Genomic DNA, 19,771 nt, shown 5'->3' with positions numbered 1-19,771 from the left:
AGTAACCGTCGTCCTTCACAGTAACTCAGATAGTTCGCCTTCAAGTAAAGCGAACGAATTCATCACTGTTGAATCATTTGCAATTTGAGAATCGCTTGTTCTGTTTAGATATAATCTCTTCTCACATAAATAACTATGGCTGTCGTTTTTAGACTTACGCTGTATTGTGGATGTATTTTGTTGCAACCGTTGACGCATTATGCAGGTATTTCCGAGCTTTCGCTAATTTACTCACCTGTTGCTCTGTGATGAACGCCCGTCCTCGTGTAACCGCACCTAGGAAAAGAGAGAGCAGCCGATGTAGTCAGCATTCAGAACATATACAACAAAATTGTCATCTATTCGGGGAATGCAGATTAATTAGCGTAAAATAATTGCGTGTGGGAGAAACGGTGACACAGCATCTTCAGTTCTTAGCTACAGCTTTCGACGAACACTGGAAATGTTAGCGGAATTTCAGGATTTTAAATGGCATTCATTATGGCGTAACTAATTTTGAACCGCTATCCACGTTGTTCAAAGCAGCACTCAATTTACCGGTAGAGCCGTAACAGAAATTCTGAACAAAGTAAAAGAAACCAAAGGCCGTAATAATATTATCAACACATTCGACTGGTACGTATGAAAATGAGACGTCGTGGAGTACGGTTGCAGTATATTTTTACATTACTAACACAGTGCCTGTGGATGTTCATGTCATATTCATCTCGTTCCATGAGAAGGATACGTTTTAACGGCTGGGACACTAAAGAAGAAATAACCTTGCCGTTATTCAAGAGGATAGATTGCACAAAAAAGGTCATTAGATACGTTTGGTGTGTGTCACAGGAATGTTGCCTGAGGGACATGCTCAGATAAATAAAGGATGACTACTAAATAATTACAGAATATTTGAGTGCGATACATTTACTTCTACGCCGTTAGCAGAAGAAAATAGTTTTATTGCATTCAAAAATATCTCATTATCTGGAGATAATTAAATGAAACACAAGGCAACAATAGAAAACATACGTGAATGACATGTATAAGTACACTAAGCAAGTAAAATAATCGGTACGTTTTCTACACTGTCAAGCATTGCGTCTTACTTTTTATTTACATAATCGAGTAACACCGACGATTCTCCATTATCGAGGTGTTGGTTCAAATGGCTCTGAGCACTATGGGACTTAACATCCGAAATCATCAGTCCCCTAGAATTAGAACTACTTAAACTCAACAAACCCAAGGACATCACACACTTCCATGCCCAAGGCAGGATTCGAACCTGCGACCGTAGCAGCAGCGCGGCTCCGGACTGAAGCACCTAGAACGGCTATCGGCGTGAAATGAGTAGCTACGTGACATAGATAGTAATAGCACATGTAATGTTATTCAGTGACAATTGAACGTTTATTTAGTGACTGACATTACTGAAATAAAATCCGAACATTGAGCGTAGTAGGACAAAGAAGAGACTACAAATGTTAGCCGTAAAGTAACTACGTCTGGTTCGATTAATTATGTGATTCAAAACCAACGGAAACCAATTATCATAACACCCTAGAAATGCCCGCACTTTTGTTTTGAAAACGCTAAATGTTCCTGCTGAGGTTCACTACTTAAAGCTCATGTGAACTGTTTGGAATGGCAAAACCACCGGTCATCTTGCAGCAGGTAAGGCTTTAGTGATTGTTCAGAGACACAGGAGGGGCTCACCACAGGCCAGCAGAATGTCGATCAAGAGGTGACACTCAATGTGTGAATCGCTGCCTTAAAATCACGACTTAGTTTAGTGTCATCTGCGAGGCTGTTGTCTGCAGAGCGTCATCTGCTCAGATGTAGTTTCGCAGGCAGTTGTGTACCAGAGGATTATAGCAGTTGGTTAGGGTGTCGAAAGTCCGACTAGGTGTGCCGTAGTCAGGAAAGACACGTAGGTTTATAGTTGTAGGTAGAGACATCGAGACTGGATCAGTGATATATGAAAGACTGCATAATCACAGGTGAATCGGTCTTATATTGGCTTAATTCTTCTCATCACAAATTAACTACAAGGAAATATAACTGGTAGTACAATCACAGAATTATCGTAAAAAGAGAGTAGTGTGGATGCAATGCTACGGTGTGGGAAAACATTTCGAGCTTCACTCCCGTTTTGGTAGTCAGAAGTTAGCCTTTAATACACAGAATGACAGGCTATAAAAAAGAAGAACAAATCCACGGGTTGTTGTAGCACACACCACAGAAATGTACTCACAGTGAGCCTTCGCAGACGTCTTACACCTGAGGGCGTTCTAGCCTAGTATGGAGATTTATGTAAAAAAAAAAAGATTGGTATATTCGAAGTATGTTGTTTTCAGAAATTCCATCATAAACCTCTGATTGTAGAGAGATCAGCCGTGGCCAGGTTGTGATTTCGCTTATTACAACTTTTTGGCAGTCGAAATGGTTCAAATGGCTCTGAGCACTATAGGACTTAACTGCTGTGGTCATCAGTCCCCTAGAACCTAGAACTACTTAAACCTAACTAACCTAAGGACATCACACACATCCATGCCAGAGGCAGGATTCGAACCTGCGACCATTGCGGTCACGCGGTTCCCAACTGTAGCGCTTAGAACCGCACGGCCACGCTTGGCAGTCATTTCCAACCACTCAGTCTTCTAGTGTCACTCGTCTCCTGAATAGCTGCTTGGTCAGATGATCGCTCTCAGGATTACATGAATTTTGCGTAGTATAGAATGTATCCACATGGCAAAAAATCATGAGGTGGAAATGATGGAGCTTTCTACCGTGTTCTCTTGTTTGGACTCATCTACATTTACGTGATTACGCTGCACCTTGTACTTAAAAATTTGGCAGAGGATTCAGAGATCAACTGTGAGATTGTATCTCCCTTCCCGAACAGCACATGAAAACAATGGAAACAAAATCACTCCCTGCGTACTCTGATTTCCCTAATTACGATCGTTATATCTCCCTATGGAGGTGGGTGTCAACAAGGTGGTTTGGCATTCGAAGCAGAAATTTTGTGCTTGAATTTTGCTGAGAAGATCTCGTCGCAACGTTGCTTCAGTGATTACCACCCTAAATCGGTGTGGCACTCTCTTCCCTATTTCGTACTAACAGAAAACGAGCTGTTTCACCTTTGAGGTTGTCAGATGTCCTACATACCATAAGGTATTCCTCTCATCATGATTCTTTTACAGGTCTAGCAGCTCCTTAACCTTGAATTCTTTGATAAATAAATATAATCGCCAGCGGAACGTATTTGAAATATTTAAGAGGGTTTGGTTACAATACCATATGTTTTCAGCGTCACATGTGCTTTTCTGAAGGTCGGGCAGAGGTCGAACATGATGAATATCTGGTCGATCTTAAGGAAGCATCCTGAAAAGTATCAAAATTACAAGGCATGACCGATTTCTGAGGGTTCGTATGCCCGCTGACAGGGTAAATATTAACAAAGAGAATGACAAATGTTACAGGGCGAAGTAAGCCCGAGAAACGTTGGTACAAGATTGGTCCCAAAGACCCTAATTGAGTAACAAAAAACGCTCGAAAGAACATCATGTGAACACAGAACAACAAAGGTTTCTCAGAACGCCATATCGGGTGATGAAACATCGCTTGGGAAAGCTTCAGTGTATGCTATTGACAGTTGCGGACTTACATATAAGCCCACTCGGCACGGGCTTAGGAATGACACCTTAAGAGAGGCGGAAATTTTTGCTCTGTTCTCATTTTAACCTTTTGCGTTTTAAAATAACTGCGCTTGCAAACGACAAAATTTTTTAATATTGTTAAACAACTTGCTAGTTTAAATAAGCCTTAAGAATGAAATTCGACAACATAAGCTAGGAAATATACATCGTTTACTTGGTGACTGTCAGGACGGCAATCTACATTACAATGTTTGAAACGTTCCAGTAGTTTCTTAAATACTGTAATATGTGTGGGCCTCAGTACGTAAAATCAGACTCAACTTAAATTACTTGTAAAAATTACGGGGAAGTATCAAGTCAACCCTCCATTACTGTAATTAATGTGAAACCTCTGTGGTCTTCAATATCTAATCTTTGATTTAATGTTACTCGTTTAAGAAAGTATGTTGATACTGGGAATGTTTTACATTATTAAACACATGTTTCTACGAAAAGAACATAAGCAGAATATCTAATAATGTATGAAGTACACTTCACAACAGTTTAAAAATTTTGATTATTTATTGACATAGTTACTTTTTTGGCGGAAAAAGAAGGAAAAACAACTTTCGTTTGTCTCATTTATTGTGCTGCAGGCTGCACGATATCAAAGTTCCCACTTTGCGCTATCGAATATTACGTGCCATTGCAAATTTTATTTTAAACTTCGTAACTAAGCTTTTTTCCTTCGAGGAAAGGTTATTTTTATTTGATGTTGGAACAAAAGGTGCATTTGCGTGTAGACATAACAGCAATGTTCACACAAATAACGACACACAACATCAAATGCCAACAAGACTACTTAAACTTGGTAGTCTGTCATCTCTGATCACACAGACCGTTAAAATGTTGTAAGAATTAGTGGGATAAGAGTCGATCCAGCACATCTCACTGCAAGAAATTGCAAAAATTATTTGCTTTTTTAAATTAGAAAGACAGTGTCAAGAATATTCACAGCATATTTGCATCCCAGTTAAAGTTCCGGCGACGCGGTAAACAGAAGCCTAAAAAGGGACTGTTCAGTTTTCTTTACAAGACGAATTCCAGCCGGCAGGTGTGCTTCTACTGTTCACTGACAACAGAAAAACAGGCGACAATGAAATAAAACTATTCTGCATTGTCGTTCTTTCATAGCACAGTTAACGCCGAGTAATCAGAATTGGTCGGTTCATCGTTCCGTGTTTAAGGGAAAAATCTTTGTGCTCATGTGCGGTGTAGTACGATTGGAACTGAATACAGTCTTTCTTTCATTCCTTTTACAATTTTTTTTCTTTTGTTTGGACTGTTGGTTGACAATTTTTTAAGTGCCTTAACATGAATAACAGTGAAAAAAGCAAACGTGCAGAATTAAGTGGGGCGGCATTTCGGAAATTATCGAAGGAAAGGCGAGAAGGAGAAGCCGATGTTCTAAAAACGCTTGGCAGAGTAGATAAATCTTTCGCAAAAAATTTTGCTGGTTCGACTTCGAGTAGTATGGGTGTTATTTCTGGTACTGCAGCTGTTGTAAAAGAAGTAAATACAAACGAAACAAAAGTTAAAAATGAAGAAAAGCAAATTGTTCCTGAATTCGATTTTCACGAAAAACTAAGTGTCACGTCAGACAGTACGAAAAGAAACAACCTCGCTAATGATTATCCTGAAGAACGGTGTGTCAATGAATCAACAATTGACATTCTCTTACAACGTGGCATTAATCAAAATTGTAACGGTAGTTTTTCTAATTCAAGAAGATCAATAGGCGATAAAACCAAATACTTGAGCAAAATTGTGTTTTACCGTAAACTTATAAATGGTGAATCAACTTTCAAGTACATTCCAGTAGCACCGGTGCTGTTTTTTGTGCACCATGTAAATTGTTTGGAGGTAAGGCGGCGATTGCTACTAATGGTATTGCATATTGGAAAAATATTTGTAATATTTTATGTCATCATGAGAATTCACTTGAACACAAAAATTCTGAGTTATCACTCTTAACAAGAGAAAAATCACTAGCAACAATAGATAACCATTTCCAGTCATATGTTGAGACAGAAAAAAGTACTGGCGCAGTACACTGAAAAGAGTGTTTGCAGTAGTGAAAAGATACCAAGTTGTGGACTTCCCCTGCTTGGACACGTTGAAAGATTCTATTCATTACATAATGGTAAATTTATGATGTCTCTTGAATTTAGAGCCGAGTTTGATCCTTTTCTCGCAGAGCACAGTAAACGAAATGGAAAACCAGGGCAGGTACCTACGAGTTACCTTCTTCAACAATCTGTGATGAAATAATAGAGCTTCTTTCTCAACGAATAAAAAGAATTGTCATAAGTGAAATAAAACATGCCAAATATTTCTATATGATAGTAGATGTTTCACATATTGATTAATTATGTTTCATATTAAGATATGTGATCGAGAATGATGAACCTGTTGAACGTTTCATTCTGTTCTTACCAAACCCGGCACACACGTCCGAAAACTTAGCTGAGGCCATACTGAAAACCCTGTCTACAAATTCCATTGATATTACTGACTGCAGAGGCCAGTCGTATGACAACGCAAGCTATGTGCCAGGAACCTAAACTGGATTGCAGGCACGCATTAAAGAACGAAATCCGAAAGCGTATTACGCGCTTTGAGCAGCACATTCTTATAATTTAGTCAGCACTAGTGCTGCAAGCTGTTGTCGGGAAGCATGTTCATTTTTCATTGTAGAGCAAAACCTTTACAATTTTTTTCTCAGCATCTATACAGCGCTGCGATAAACTTCATTCTTTCCAGAAACCAGGAAGCACAATAAGTCGATACGAGAACTGGAAGGGCCTACACATATTGCCAATAATACGTTTGAAAAACCACTTGTGGGAAATGAGGCTTCAGCTCTATTGAATCAACTTAGCAGACTAAAACAGTATTCATGACTACAGTTTGGAAGAACATACTCCAGAGATTTAATAGTCTAAATCTGAAAATGCAAAGTGTAAATATTGATACCAAAATACTGCATGAATGATATAAATCACTTGTAGGATTTATTGCATCATTTCATGTCATGTTCGACTGTTATGAAAATAAATCTGTGGAGATTGTGACTGATATAGTCTATGAATGCGCAGGTATAAAAGATCACGAAAACTCAAACTTCCCTCCCTAGTGAATGTGTACATTTTGGGGAACTTTTGAAATCTTCTGAGATTAGTGATATACCAGTCGAAATGAGTAAATTTTTACGAAACGAAAGGTTACAGTGTTTCCGAATGTTGACATTGCTCTTAGAATATTTCTGTGTATGGCCCTTACAAATTGGTCAGCAGAACGCTCGTTTTCAGCTCTTAAAAGACTGAAATCGTACCTACGTTCTACTTTGTCTGAGGAAAGATTAAACGTCTTGTCCATTCTTTACTTCGAAGCCAACCTCCTGACTGACAAACGTTTTCTGCTGTCAAACCCAGGCGCAAACTTAACTGCCGGGTAAATTTGTTTATTTATTCATATTAGTTTTAAAAATTTAAGATTATAATGTGATTTTTATTATAACTTAGAGCACATTCATTGGATTTACAAACTGAGTATTAACTGTGTGGTATTGATAGCTCTGATGCTACGGCGTAGGTGCAAGTTCATAGGTTGGCACTAAGACACCGACACCGACGACAGCGTCCTCTAGCAGGTGCTTTCAGCACTACGAGCGCCGCTGCAGATTCTACCCATTTGATCAAGAGTAGACGGCCACGACACTTCACTTCCTATAGAAACTTTGCTCTACTTACGACGGGTCTAAGGCTTCACACCTACGTACAAAGTTATGTATGCCTCTATATATATTCATTCTAGTATGTATTCAGTTGCTATTGTGATAGAGTAAAACCATTTTTAAGAGCAGTCCCGATTTATTTTCACCTTTTCCTGCTCCTACTCACTTCCTGCATTCAGCCAACCTTTCGGTTTTCAGGAGCAGACCCACGCGCCGCCTTCCAGGCAGGATACAAAAAACTGTGTATTTTACAAAACCTCGCATACGTGTAGAATTGACCGAAGGCGCCTGACAATACTGAACGATACTCGAATGGCCCAGGCTGCTCGTCACAGTACGGTCAGGTCATTCTGATACTCCAATATATTATTACTAATGCGTATTCTTGGTGTTTGCTGAAATGTATAGTTGTTGCGGCAGTATACGTTGTCGGAGAGTAGGCTTAGATGAAAAAGTGTTAATAAATAATGTAGTTCAGTTCTGTCGAAAAATTCGCAAAAGCTTTGCTAATAGCGTTAGAAACAGCTATGGTGAGAGCAGTAGCTGCAGTACAAAACAGTTCAGCCACTACATGGATTAAAGGTATTGTGTACACTTATTTTGCAGCGGCTAGCTACACAGATCCTAATGCCTTACACGTTAACTATTACTACACGTTAGCTATTACTGTAAAACAAATTTGATTTTGACACACCAGTCTTTAAATTTATGTAATAGCCAATCCAGTTCTGTGTTTGTTCGTCTGTATTTAGTTACTGGTTCATGCACCGAAATCTCTACTCCGTTTTCATTTCTTACACTTTCCTATAGATTCACGTATTAATACTGAACGTGATTTATTTTTACCTGCTACACATTCAAGTTATTAGATCGTAAAACGACAGTTTAATTTTAATTTTGAACGAATCTCTGTTAAAGTACGTATTAATTTCTAATGCATGACACGTTCGCTACAATTTTTAGATCGTAACACAACTTATTTATGTTCATTTTGAACGGTTTCGTGAAAGGAACATATTAAAAATGAGTGTATAACAAAAATCCGTTGTCTCCTACACGCTCTGTTGAATTTTTAGGTCACAAAGAAAAGTTATTTTCCTTGCATTTGCTTCTGTTCTCTTTCGACAGAAGAATATGTTAACACATGCATTTTTAAGTTTGTTTTGCCCGCTGCAGTACACCAAGCACAGTTCTGGAACCATATCACCTTTTGACTGAGAGCGACTTTACCGCTGACTCGTTCTTCAGGACAACGAATAGCAGAGTATGGAAACGACTCACTGTGCTCCCACCCAAAACGGCAATTGTGAAGTGGTCGGTTAATAGTTATTGTTTAAAACGTGTTTGTTTTGGTGGGGGGGGGGGGGGTGGCGCACATAATATGGTGTGCCTAGGGGTGCAAATATTTTAACCCACCACTGGTTTTGAAGACTCTGGACAGGCAAGAATGGAAATAGCAAAACTATATAAGTCAAAACTGTAGTCTATAATAAAAAAGTAAAAAAAATGGTTCAAATGGCTCCGAGCACTATGGGACTTAACATCTATGGTCATCAGTCCCCTAGAACTTAGAACTACTTAAACCTAACTAACCTAAGGACAGCACACAACACCCAGTCATGACGAGGCAGAGAAAATCCCTGACCCCGCCGGGAATCTAACCCTGGAACCCGGGCGTGGGAAGCGAGAACGCTACCGCACGACCACGAGCTGCGGACAACAAATAAAAGGTCAACCTGTTAATCATAAGTACTAGTCTGAAGTCGTAACCAAGGTGAGAGTCAGAATACGTACGTACCTTACAAATTTAAGAAAATGTAGCTTATAGGTCCAGTATCTCTTCATACACTACTGCCACCCATACACGAAAAGGAAGGCTCCAAAAATTGGGATATGCTATGATTCGGCTATCAAAATTTAAGAGAAGCTTATGGCTCAAACTCTCTCCATAAACTACTTGTCCGAACATGTGAACCCAGAAAGTTGCAAAAATTCTGGTACGCAGTCATTCGGCTGACACCTTGTCATTGGCGCACCATAACTGCTTGCCCCTGCCGAAGCATTTTTCCTTTCAGATATTTGTCCTCTTTTTGCGGATGGAGATTCATGGAAAAACTAGCAAAGCCGTCGTGCAGCAACGGCTGTGTGTCACGCAATAAAAAAGCAAAAAAAGAAAAACAATTAAGAATATGTAAAAGCACGAAGTCCGCTACTATATTATGAAAGGAGGCAGCGAGACTAGGTTAGCCTCCGATTATAACTGACGACGGCACACTCCTACCCTTACCACCTTGCCACCAGCAGTACGCTAACGTCTTCTTGCGTTAAGCTGACTTCACTGTAGATTGTTCTCTCGACTCGTTGTGTTGCGTCACGTGTGAGTCGATTTCAACAGAGCCCACGACTCGTGTATGTTTGGTGAGATGTAGCGTGCCAGACGACAACAGCGCTGGCTAGTGGCGAAGGCAGACTACAGAAGTGCCGTGCCGTGCCGCGCCTTGCAGTGGATCTCCCCCGTGGCCGGCTTCATTAGAGCGGGGGCGGTTGCTTTGTGCCCGGAGCTAAGTCGCGTCCAGCTCGAGCGCCAACGTCAGCCCCTGCCGGGCATTGTGCAGCTCGTTAGCCCGCACCCGTGGGGAGCGCGCCGTGTGCTGTGCTCGCGACACGGGGGCCGCACCAGGGCACCAGCCGCCGCTCTCCTGCCTCACGCGGCAGCACCTGCATAATTCACTCCCGTACTGCGGTCTCCTCCTTCTGTAGTCGTGGCGCGTGCTCCGTTCTGACAGCTTGCTGGCGTAAAGGAAGCAGCGATTTGTCCTGAAACGTCGCACTGATTTGTTGGTGATGTTCTGACCAGAATGCAGAGTGGTTCCAGCGTCAAACTGGGTTACATAGATCTGGAAATGTATTCTAGGTTGAAAATAATGTTCCCTGCCCATTGTACGTCTGTCTTCCGATAGTTGGTGTAGTATCTTGCCCACGCTTCTAATATAGGGTGCCTAGGGACCTGTTTCTCAGATCGATAAACAACTTTTTATTTAATTTATTGAGATTTGATTCCCCCTGGAGGAGGCGGGCTGGCAGCAGCTTAGTACGCCGTTCTTCAGCCTAAAGAATTTTTTTTAAAAACATGAAGATAATAAATAATAAAAGCAGGCGATAAAATCTGTGACTTAAATGTTAAAATGGCAGAAAATTGTGGAACTTAAAGCATAAAACAAAGGGTTGGCGATGCCAATAAAATACACAGGAAGCAGACAGGTAAAATAATAGACAGACAGTTAAAAAACACGGCGACAGTCTGGTTTCTGTTCGCAAGAGATATAAAAAGCATACCCAGCGACAGCATGATTTCTGTTCGCAAGACTTTGGAAAAGACGCACGATACTGAGCACTCACTTGAACACTGCACTAAAAAGTTGGCACAAATATGACACATCACAGTGGAGTGCAGATGGGGGAACCTGGACAGATGACAGGAAGAAAAGGGTAAAGGAAAGGAAAAATAAAGTGGGGGGAGGGGGTGAAGGAGCCGATGGAAGACGAGGGCTCATAAGAGGGGGGGGGGGGGCGGCTGGGCAGACGCAAGAGGGAGTGAGAAAAGGCAGAGAAGGGGTATGCAAAAGGACTCAGGCAGGGGGGGGGGGGGGAGAATGGAGGCAGATAGAGGGTAGACAGGGAAAAACAGGATGGAAGGGGGGGGGGAGAGGGAGCCCAGGGAAAGGACAAAGAAAAGGAGGGTGATGTGAAGATCATTTATCCCAGAGGGATAAATGGAGGGAGAGAGGGCATTAGCTGGGAGGGGGACTAGACAAAAATTCAAGCAAATTATACTAATGTAGTTTATTACAGTAAGTTAAATTGATAATACTTTACTTTGCATATTGACAAAGGTGTTTCGCAAGCAAATGGCGACATGTAAATTATCAGTGTTCTTCATTATATACAACTTCAATGCAATCAAAACAAAATAGTCATAAGTCACTGCTGTAGCGTTTGTATGACGGCTCGTTGTCCACTCCGCCCGCTGCTGGACGGTGCGGCTCTTGTATTCTCTTCGTGTAGATGCCGCTCCAGTCGTTGTGTCGTCCTAGACAGCGCACTATTGGTTGACGTCGTCTCACAGCCCTCTCTGCTCTTCCATTTATCATCGTCGTAACTGACATTACAACAGTGCAGGCGTCAGTAAATGAAAACACGGTATGTGGTCGAGTGATCGTCTTATTTTGCTTGCGGCTCTGGAAAATGGTACGATATGTAATCTTGTTGATTTTGGGTATCGAGGTGATACAGTTGTACATATTTGTGGTATAATGACAGATATAAGTAGAAAATCTTCTTCTTAGAGCATGGATGCATGAAAATGAAAGAACAGTCTTTTAATCGCTTGAAAAAAGAAGCTCCAAAGGAATCTAATCTTCTGAAACTGGAAAGAAATGCCTTTGCAACTGAGAGATCTACATGTGACAGATGCACCATGCGGTGAAAGGCCCAAGAAATATGACAACGATAGTGAAATCACCGAGCACTTAAGTGTATCATTGTTTCCTTCACCACCAAAGATGACAAGGAGACGAACATTCCCACAACCTCCACACGTCGTTGGATGAAGAAGAAGGCTATCGTTCATTTCGACCCGCCATCGTCAATGAATTAAGCCATCGTGATACGAATACGCGACTTTACTCGTGCGACTGAAAGCTTTTCCAATATTGGCAGCTCGCCGTAATGTCATGATGACAGATTAATGTGCTGTGTTTCTTAGCTCCCGGTTTCCAAATATTTGTATCTGGGCGAAAGACAACAGTGAGAATGACATATTCCTAAATGATGCATCGAGCAAGCAAATGCGCATGGCGGCGTATCCAACCCTGTGCCGAGAATCATGGTCATCATACAGAGAGAGTCTGAAATACTTAAGAAGTCTGTAAGAACGCTCGTTTCTGTGTTATTCCACTTGCGTGTATTTTTCTTCGTTAAATACAATTTCTGTTACAATTAGTGAGCTGTTACATATTCCTGTTTGCTTTTCATGTTATTTTTTGTTTCAATACAATAAGATCAAACTTTCCGTTAGTGACTTCTGGCCCACCCTGTACATGTTCATTCCCTAACGAGATACGTTTCTCCCAAGGGTGGATCAGTTACTAGAGACCTCGGATGTAAGCTTTTTGGTTGTAGGTTCTTTGGCTGCTCACGGAAGACAACACTTCAAGAAACACTTAATCACTGTGAAAATGCCTGCTACGAAGTGGGATCTTCATCTTACGTAAGAGAGAGAGAATCATTGAGTGCCATAGGTGGATACTACCCGAAGTGAGACAAAATTTGATAGCCGAAAGAGGCACCATGCCTCCTTGTTTCCAGAGCATGCACCATGCGGTGAAAGGCCCAAGAAATATGACAACGATAGTGAAATCACCGAGCACTTATGTGTATCATTGTTTCCTTCACCACCAAAGGTGACAAGGAGACGAACATTCCCACAACCTCCACATGTTGTGGAGGAACAAAAACAATCCTTGGCCAGGTACCGACGATGATTGAAAGACAGGATATTTGGGTAGCATACTCAAGTGAAGGTTGCCCTTACAACCAGGTTGTGATAGCCGTTCGCAGTAACCTGCTCCCAGTGAAATTTGCTTCCAGAAAAAGGCGAGGAAATGTCGGCTAATAGCTCTATACGAAGCCACAACTTCGCCCGGTAGGTGGAAGAGCTGAGGGCTGTTCCGTCGTGTACTGAATAAGAGGACTCGAGACACAATGCCATCATATTTACAATTCAAAGGAATAATTATTTATTCTGTTTTCTGTCCGTGACACTCACAAAAGTGTTACGAAGGCAAGATGAAAAGTAATGCCTCAAAAACTTTTTGTGTGAAAGCTGTTAAAACTTTTCAAATAAAACAGACGTTATTAACATTCTACATCTTTGCTCATTATGTCTACATATTTGCAACCGTTTGCCGGTAGAGGGCTCCAAGTTATAGGGAGTAACATGGCGGTGTGTAGCGTAACTACGTCGGTGTTTCAGAAACAGTGTGCTGCAATCGAGTTTCGCCAGGGGTTCGTCGATACATGGAGCACACTATTCTTCAGCATGAGAATGCCAGACGACACACTAACGCAGAGACGTCTGTAATAATCCGATGCCGTCAGTTCAGTGTCATGAATCAAATGACGTAAACTGTATAAAGCTCCTCCTGCCATTTCTAGCAGTATGTGCTCGACCTCTGTATCTGACTACCAACATGAAAGCTATTATCTGCGTAATTATAGTTGTGCATTGTCAATATTGTCAACTGGAAGGTATACGAGCGTAACAAAATTGCGTATGGACTAATACGAACCTTAGAAGGACAGAGTGTGTGCCATTAAAAGCTGAACGTAGTAACAAACCAAATATTTAATGTGACAATGCCGTACAGTTTTTCATTTTACGGCAGACAGTCCATCATAGGAGAAAGAAAAACGGGATTTAAACGTTAAAACAACTATAACCAGAGCAGTATGGTTACGAAGAAGGCATATCGTAGAACTGAAGCGAAGAATGAAAATTGGTACCAACACCATGATTTGAAGCAAGGTCTCTAGCAGATTACGCGGATGCGCTAAGCACTGAGCCACCGTTACTCTGTGGCTTGGCACAACAGCAGGGACTGCCCTAGCACTGCTCCCTCCTCAAACAAAATTCTCGTTCACGCCTTAGCCCATATCTTGTTCTGCCTAATACCTCCCCCAACTACTTGTAATTTCCACATATCCCTGCTGCTGCCACTACCTGGCAGTCTTTAAGACTGTCAGCATCACCTTCCTCGATGACAATCAAAACATCTTGTCTTTGCCAGTGACATATTCACATATTTACATTGCTTGCTTTCTTCTTTTGTCTCGGTCTAATATTGACTGACTCATCAGTAGTCCATGTTGGTCACTCATCTAATTAAGCAGGACAGGTACTGACGTTGTTGCAACTTGTCTGCTGCTGCCTCTACTAGATCCAATAGAATCTGCCATTTTGTTTTCGCCCTCTTGCAGCATACTACGGTAACGCGATGCAAGGATTTCAAAGTACACAGGACCGCAACTGAGCTAGCAAGAGTTTTCGCTGCTTTAATGATCTGTACCGGCTGGACCCACCGGGAGACAGGTGACACCTTACGGAGTGAGATACATAAATAATCCTGGCGCGTAACTCATTGAACTGTGTGAATAGAGTGGCCCTGGTAAATGAATCGCAAGTGTTGCTCGTACAAAAAACCTTTAAAGGCTAAATAATTAAAAAGAAGGTTTCGCTTAACTACTTAAGTCATGACCCTGTTTAACCCCAATTTATTACAATCATTGCTCATAAGCACATAAGCAATAATTACACATTAACGTGAGCAATAAATTACGAAGCCAGAGGAACTACCAATTATGGACATTGAAACGCACTTAAATTAGAAACAGACTGGCTAGTAAAAGTTCATACAGAACAGGTGGGACAGTTGTAAACATCCTCTCAATAGGTCAGTTTTTTAAAAATACAGGCTGTTTTCAAGTAGTCATACAAAAGTAACGTTTAATTGTGAAGAAGGTAAATGACTTACAGAAGTGACTGATGCAGCACCGAACGCAATATATATTCAGGTTTATTTTCAAATGTTCAATGTGGCTACCTTTTGTAACACAACAAACCCCAAATCTGTAACCCTTTTCCTGCCAGATCGTATGAAGCAAGTCTTGATGCTTCGTGCAGACTTTTTGTGTCGTCTGTTGTCGCACCTCGTCGACGTTTCCCGGAAGCGCCAGAACGAACAATCTTTCTTTAATGTAAGTGCAAACACTGAAGTCCCTTACCGTAAGGCCAGGTGATCGTAGGGGTCAGGATATTGCTCCACCACATCCAGTCCAAGCCGTACACCCTTTCGGAGATACGCAATAACTTCAAGATGATAATATGATGGCGAGACATCCTGCTGGAAAATAAATTGTGTGCCCATAACCTGTTGTTACTGAGGCATTAGATAATTATCAGACACGTCCAAGTATTATATTCCTGTTATAGTTGTTTCGGCAAGAATAAAGGACAGCAAATCTTGTTACAGCTTACAGCACGAACCCAAGTTCATCGAAGCGAGAGTCGGTGAAACGATTATACCAAATAACAACAATATGTCTTTAAGGTGGTGGCTTGCGACATTTAGTCCTGAATTTTCTGTAAACTATAGTAGGAGATTTGGATTCATGAAACCATAAACAACTCACGCACGCTCTGCATCATTATACAACTTCCTGATGACTGTTGAAATAAATCATTCGTCCATGCGAACTAGAGGGAACGTCGGGAATTAAGAGTGCTACGCGGAATTAGATCTTAAAGGTATACTGCATTTAGTGTTGTATCAAACATTTATGTAAGTTATTTAGCCTTTTCACAATTATAAGTTACTTTTCTATAACTAATTTATAAACACCCTATACATAACTGTGGTTAGCTGTGTAATGATTAGCATAATCATGCCAGAAAGACGTACAAGAATGATAAGCATGCTCGGTCATTGAGAAATTCTCGAATTCCTCACCTGCATTCAAGTCACGTTTCTTAGTCAAATTTAGACGCTAGGGACTGAAAAATTCCTACTTGCATTGTTTCCTGGTTGTTCTGTGCTTCTAGATAAACTCACAAAAAGTCTTTGCAGTGAGTACTGCATACAAAAGAGTATTTCAATAGAAGCTAGTCGTCAGCCGCGATGTGACTGGGTGACTCTCAGAAGTACAAGAGCGCCTGTGAGGTCAGAACGCCATTACGCCATTTTCTCCACGTCTCCAATCCCTAACCATCTACTTACGCATTTTAAGCCAGAGTGCCCAAAAAAATTCTTCCGTCTCGGCTCTGCACAAACCTGCACAAAAGAATACTCCACCAACTTGAAGGCACCGCTAAACATTGGACAATGACATTACTTTTTAACAGTGATCGATCACCCTACCTAGCAAATGTTTTATAAGTTATCCCATAAAACTTCGGGAGTGTAGCGGCATAAAGTTCATTTCTTCTTCAGACATTTAGACTGCGTACCATCCAACCACCTTCAGAACGATCCGTGTGACTGACGCTCCAGCACTTTCTCCGTCCTTTTAAAACCGTGCACCGCGCCACTGCGCATGTGCCCACAGATAAACAACGCGCCAGAGACGTTGATCGTCGCCACAGTGGGTACAATATGTGCATGTAGTTAGATTTATGGCTGCACGGTAAATCGACTCTCACAAATCGATGTATCACTGCGTTTTGCAGCTTTTCGACGTCTTTGTGAATTTACTGCAGAAAGTGCCTGATTCCATGATTTGTCCTAGCTAAAGCCGCTATTTCGATTAATTAAATTCGACGCCAACCGAATTTTAACTGATTCTTTCATTACTGAGCCCCATAAAGATGAAGCCGAGACTAAAATTTCGGTATTATCGTACACCATAGAGTGCCAATACAGTGCTCGGCCCCGCCGATTTATTAGATAGTAAGCGCCGGATATGCCTACGGTGCTTTATGCATCTCTCATAGACCGTGCGTATCGCCTTTGTGGTATATGAATGGTGACACTCAAAGGGGATCTAGTAAACTCCAAGTTTCCGAAGCACCAGATAATCTTTAACAGAATCCAGGAGTCCTGCTGCCTTAAGAATATGGCGAAAAATAACATTCACTTGGTGTTTACTGGGGACTGGGGACTGACGATACGCTTCCCTTGTACCAGAAAAGCCATGGATTTAAAACTTTCGCTTTCTTCAATGATTTCCTTATGCCCACTGTTCTTTTCATTCGTGGTGCCTCACGTATGTGCTGTGGAGAATATACCCCCCCTCCCCGCCCACGGCTTCAAAAACTCTTCTCAAATGTAGAAGCTCTTCCTCTGTGTATCAGAGTTCTGAGATCATCATCGTCTGCGAAGAGTGGTGGCAGCTATTTGCACTTAAATACAAATCCATATGGGTCGACTTACGATGTAGTGAATGTCCCAAAGTGACATGATCTCTGCATCGTACCAAATCGTTCAAAAATGGAAGGTATCCATATTTTTCAGTTTCCATTGTGAACTGTATATTATTGATTTGTGGATGGAATTCAAGAGATTTAAGAATTCTTTTAATGTATCTTCTCCATCGGGCCATACTACTACTGTTTCGCCGGCCGCGGTGGTCTCGTGGTTCTAGGCGCTTAGTCTGGAACTGCGCGAATGCTACGGTCGCAGGTTCGAATCCTGCCTCGGGCATGGATGTGTGTGATGTCCTTAGGTTAGTTAGGTTTAAGTAGTTCTAAGTTCTAGGGGACTGATGACCACAGATGTTAAGTCCCATAGTGCTCAGAGCCATTTGAACCATTTTATTAATACTGTTTCAGCATATATCTCCAAAATACTGTAGACTTCAAGTCAGTAGATTCCAGCGCCTTTTACTCAAAGTCCTCTATAAGGAAGTCGGCCACCAAGGGCGGCAAAGAACTACCCATGGCGACACCTTCAGCCTGTTCATAAAATTCATTATTTATTAAAGAAATATCTCGAGGTCAAGACATATTTAAACAAATCTGAAATAGCTTTACAAAAGTTTTGCCAATGAGAAATAATGATTCTAAAATAGAGACCGTTGTGAACAACGACGCCACATCTAAACTGATTAGTATAACAAAACGGTTCAGTTTGAGTGATTTTAGTTTGCCAATGAAGTCCGAAGAGTTACGGATGTGATGAAAGCATTGTACCACAAGAGGCCCAAATAACGACGCTTAGTAATTGGCACAGTCAAAGGTTGGTGAGCCAATGTTACTCACTGTGTGAATCAAAGGCATATCTTTCTTACGGACCTTAAAAAGCCCATAAAGCCTCGTAAGAACCGCGCCATTTGGTTTCAATCTTCGCACAACTTCTGGTGGAAAGGAGGAGGCATTCAGAAGCGAAGCAATCCTTCTTACCATCTTGTTCATGGGATCTTCACTGATTTTCCGGTATGTGCTATCACCCAATAATCTTTTCATTCTGTCATGATAGTCGCCAAGTGTGAATTGCGAAGTTTAATTCGGTTTCTGCAAGCAGAAGAGAATAGCACAGCAGAAATTCATAAGACAATGAGCCGAGTGTACGGTGACAACTTCATGACTGATGGCGTTGTGTGTGAATGGTGCCGAAAGTTTAAAGATGACCGAAATGACATCCATGATGAAGGGGCGAAGGGCGTAACTCTGTCGTTACAGTCGACCTTGTTGAACGAATTGACAGAATGGTTAGAGAAACTCGAAGGTTCACCATAACTGCTTTGTCTATGGAATTTAAGGAAGTTTCAAGATCTGTCATACACTCTATCGTTTTTGTGTTGATACATGACCACGCTCGTTCACACAGCTGGCACAAACCATCAGCTCCTTAAACAATTACAATGGGACATTTTCGATCATCTGCCATACAGTCCTGACCAGACACCCAGAGAATTTCACCTCTTGCCTGAACAGAAGACGTGGCCAGGAGGACAGCAATTTCAAACCAACGAAGATCTTCAAAACAACGTCAATGCTCATTTGATATCATTGGCAGCAACATTTTTTGAAGTACTTGTCCACAGGAACGATAAATGTCTCAATCTTTGCTGTGATTATGTTGAAAAGTAACCATACATTTACAAGACTTTTGATAGTAAAATAATTGTTTTTCATTAACTTATCTGTTATTTATAGCCCATCAGAGGCTGAAAAAATAACGGCTCTTGTGCTTGGTGCCAGGTGGGGTGCTCAACAATGGAAGTTCCCAGGATCTAGGAGTGAACCAAACTGATGTTGTTCGGACATGCAGGAGATACAGATACAAGGGCATTGTCGATGACATATCTCGCTCAGGCCGCCCAAGGGCTACTACTGCAGTGGATGACCGCTACCTACGGATTATGGCTCGGGGGGAAAACTTACATCAACGCTACCATGTTGAATAATACTTTCGGTGCAGCCACAGGACGTCGTGTTACGACTCAAACTGTGCGCAATAGGCTGCATGATGCGCAACTTCACTCCCGACATTCATGGCGAGGTCCATCTTTGCAACCACGACACCATGCAGTGCCGTACAGATGGGCCCAATAACATTCCGAATGGAGAGGATTGGCATCACGTTCTCTTCACCGATGAGCGTCGCATATGCCTTCAACCGGTCAAACCGTCGGAGATGTGTTTCGAGATACCACAGTCAGGCTGAACGCCTCAGACACACTGTCCAGCGAGTGCAGCAAGGGGGAGGTTCCCTGCGGTTTTGGGGTGGCTTTATGTGGGGCTGATGTACGCCGCTGGCAGTCATGGGAGGTGGCATAACGGCAGTACGATACGTGA

At 41.7% G+C, this 19,771-nt stretch overlaps 1 protein-coding gene across 2 annotated transcripts in view; it reads right to left on the bottom strand.

Moving 5' to 3' along the window:
• LOC126170827 (serine/arginine repetitive matrix protein 1-like) overlaps positions 1–19,771 on the bottom strand; it is a 594,764-nt gene that overhangs the window by 344,569 nt on the left and 230,424 nt on the right. For both annotated transcript variants that reach the window (XM_049920751.1, XM_049920754.1), the window contains exon 2: positions 236–276. In XM_049920751.1, coding sequence (XP_049776708.1) covers positions 236–276 — 41 coding nt within the window. The remainder of the gene's footprint in view (positions 1–235; positions 277–19,771) is intronic.

The sequence above is a fragment of the Schistocerca cancellata genome, chromosome 1 (assembly GCF_023864275.1).
Source record: "Schistocerca cancellata isolate TAMUIC-IGC-003103 chromosome 1, iqSchCanc2.1, whole genome shotgun sequence".
Taxonomy (NCBI): Eukaryota; Metazoa; Arthropoda; class Insecta; order Orthoptera; family Acrididae; genus Schistocerca; species Schistocerca cancellata.
Note: the sequence above shows the minus strand (reverse complement) of the source record. Positions and strands in the feature narration are given on the sequence as shown.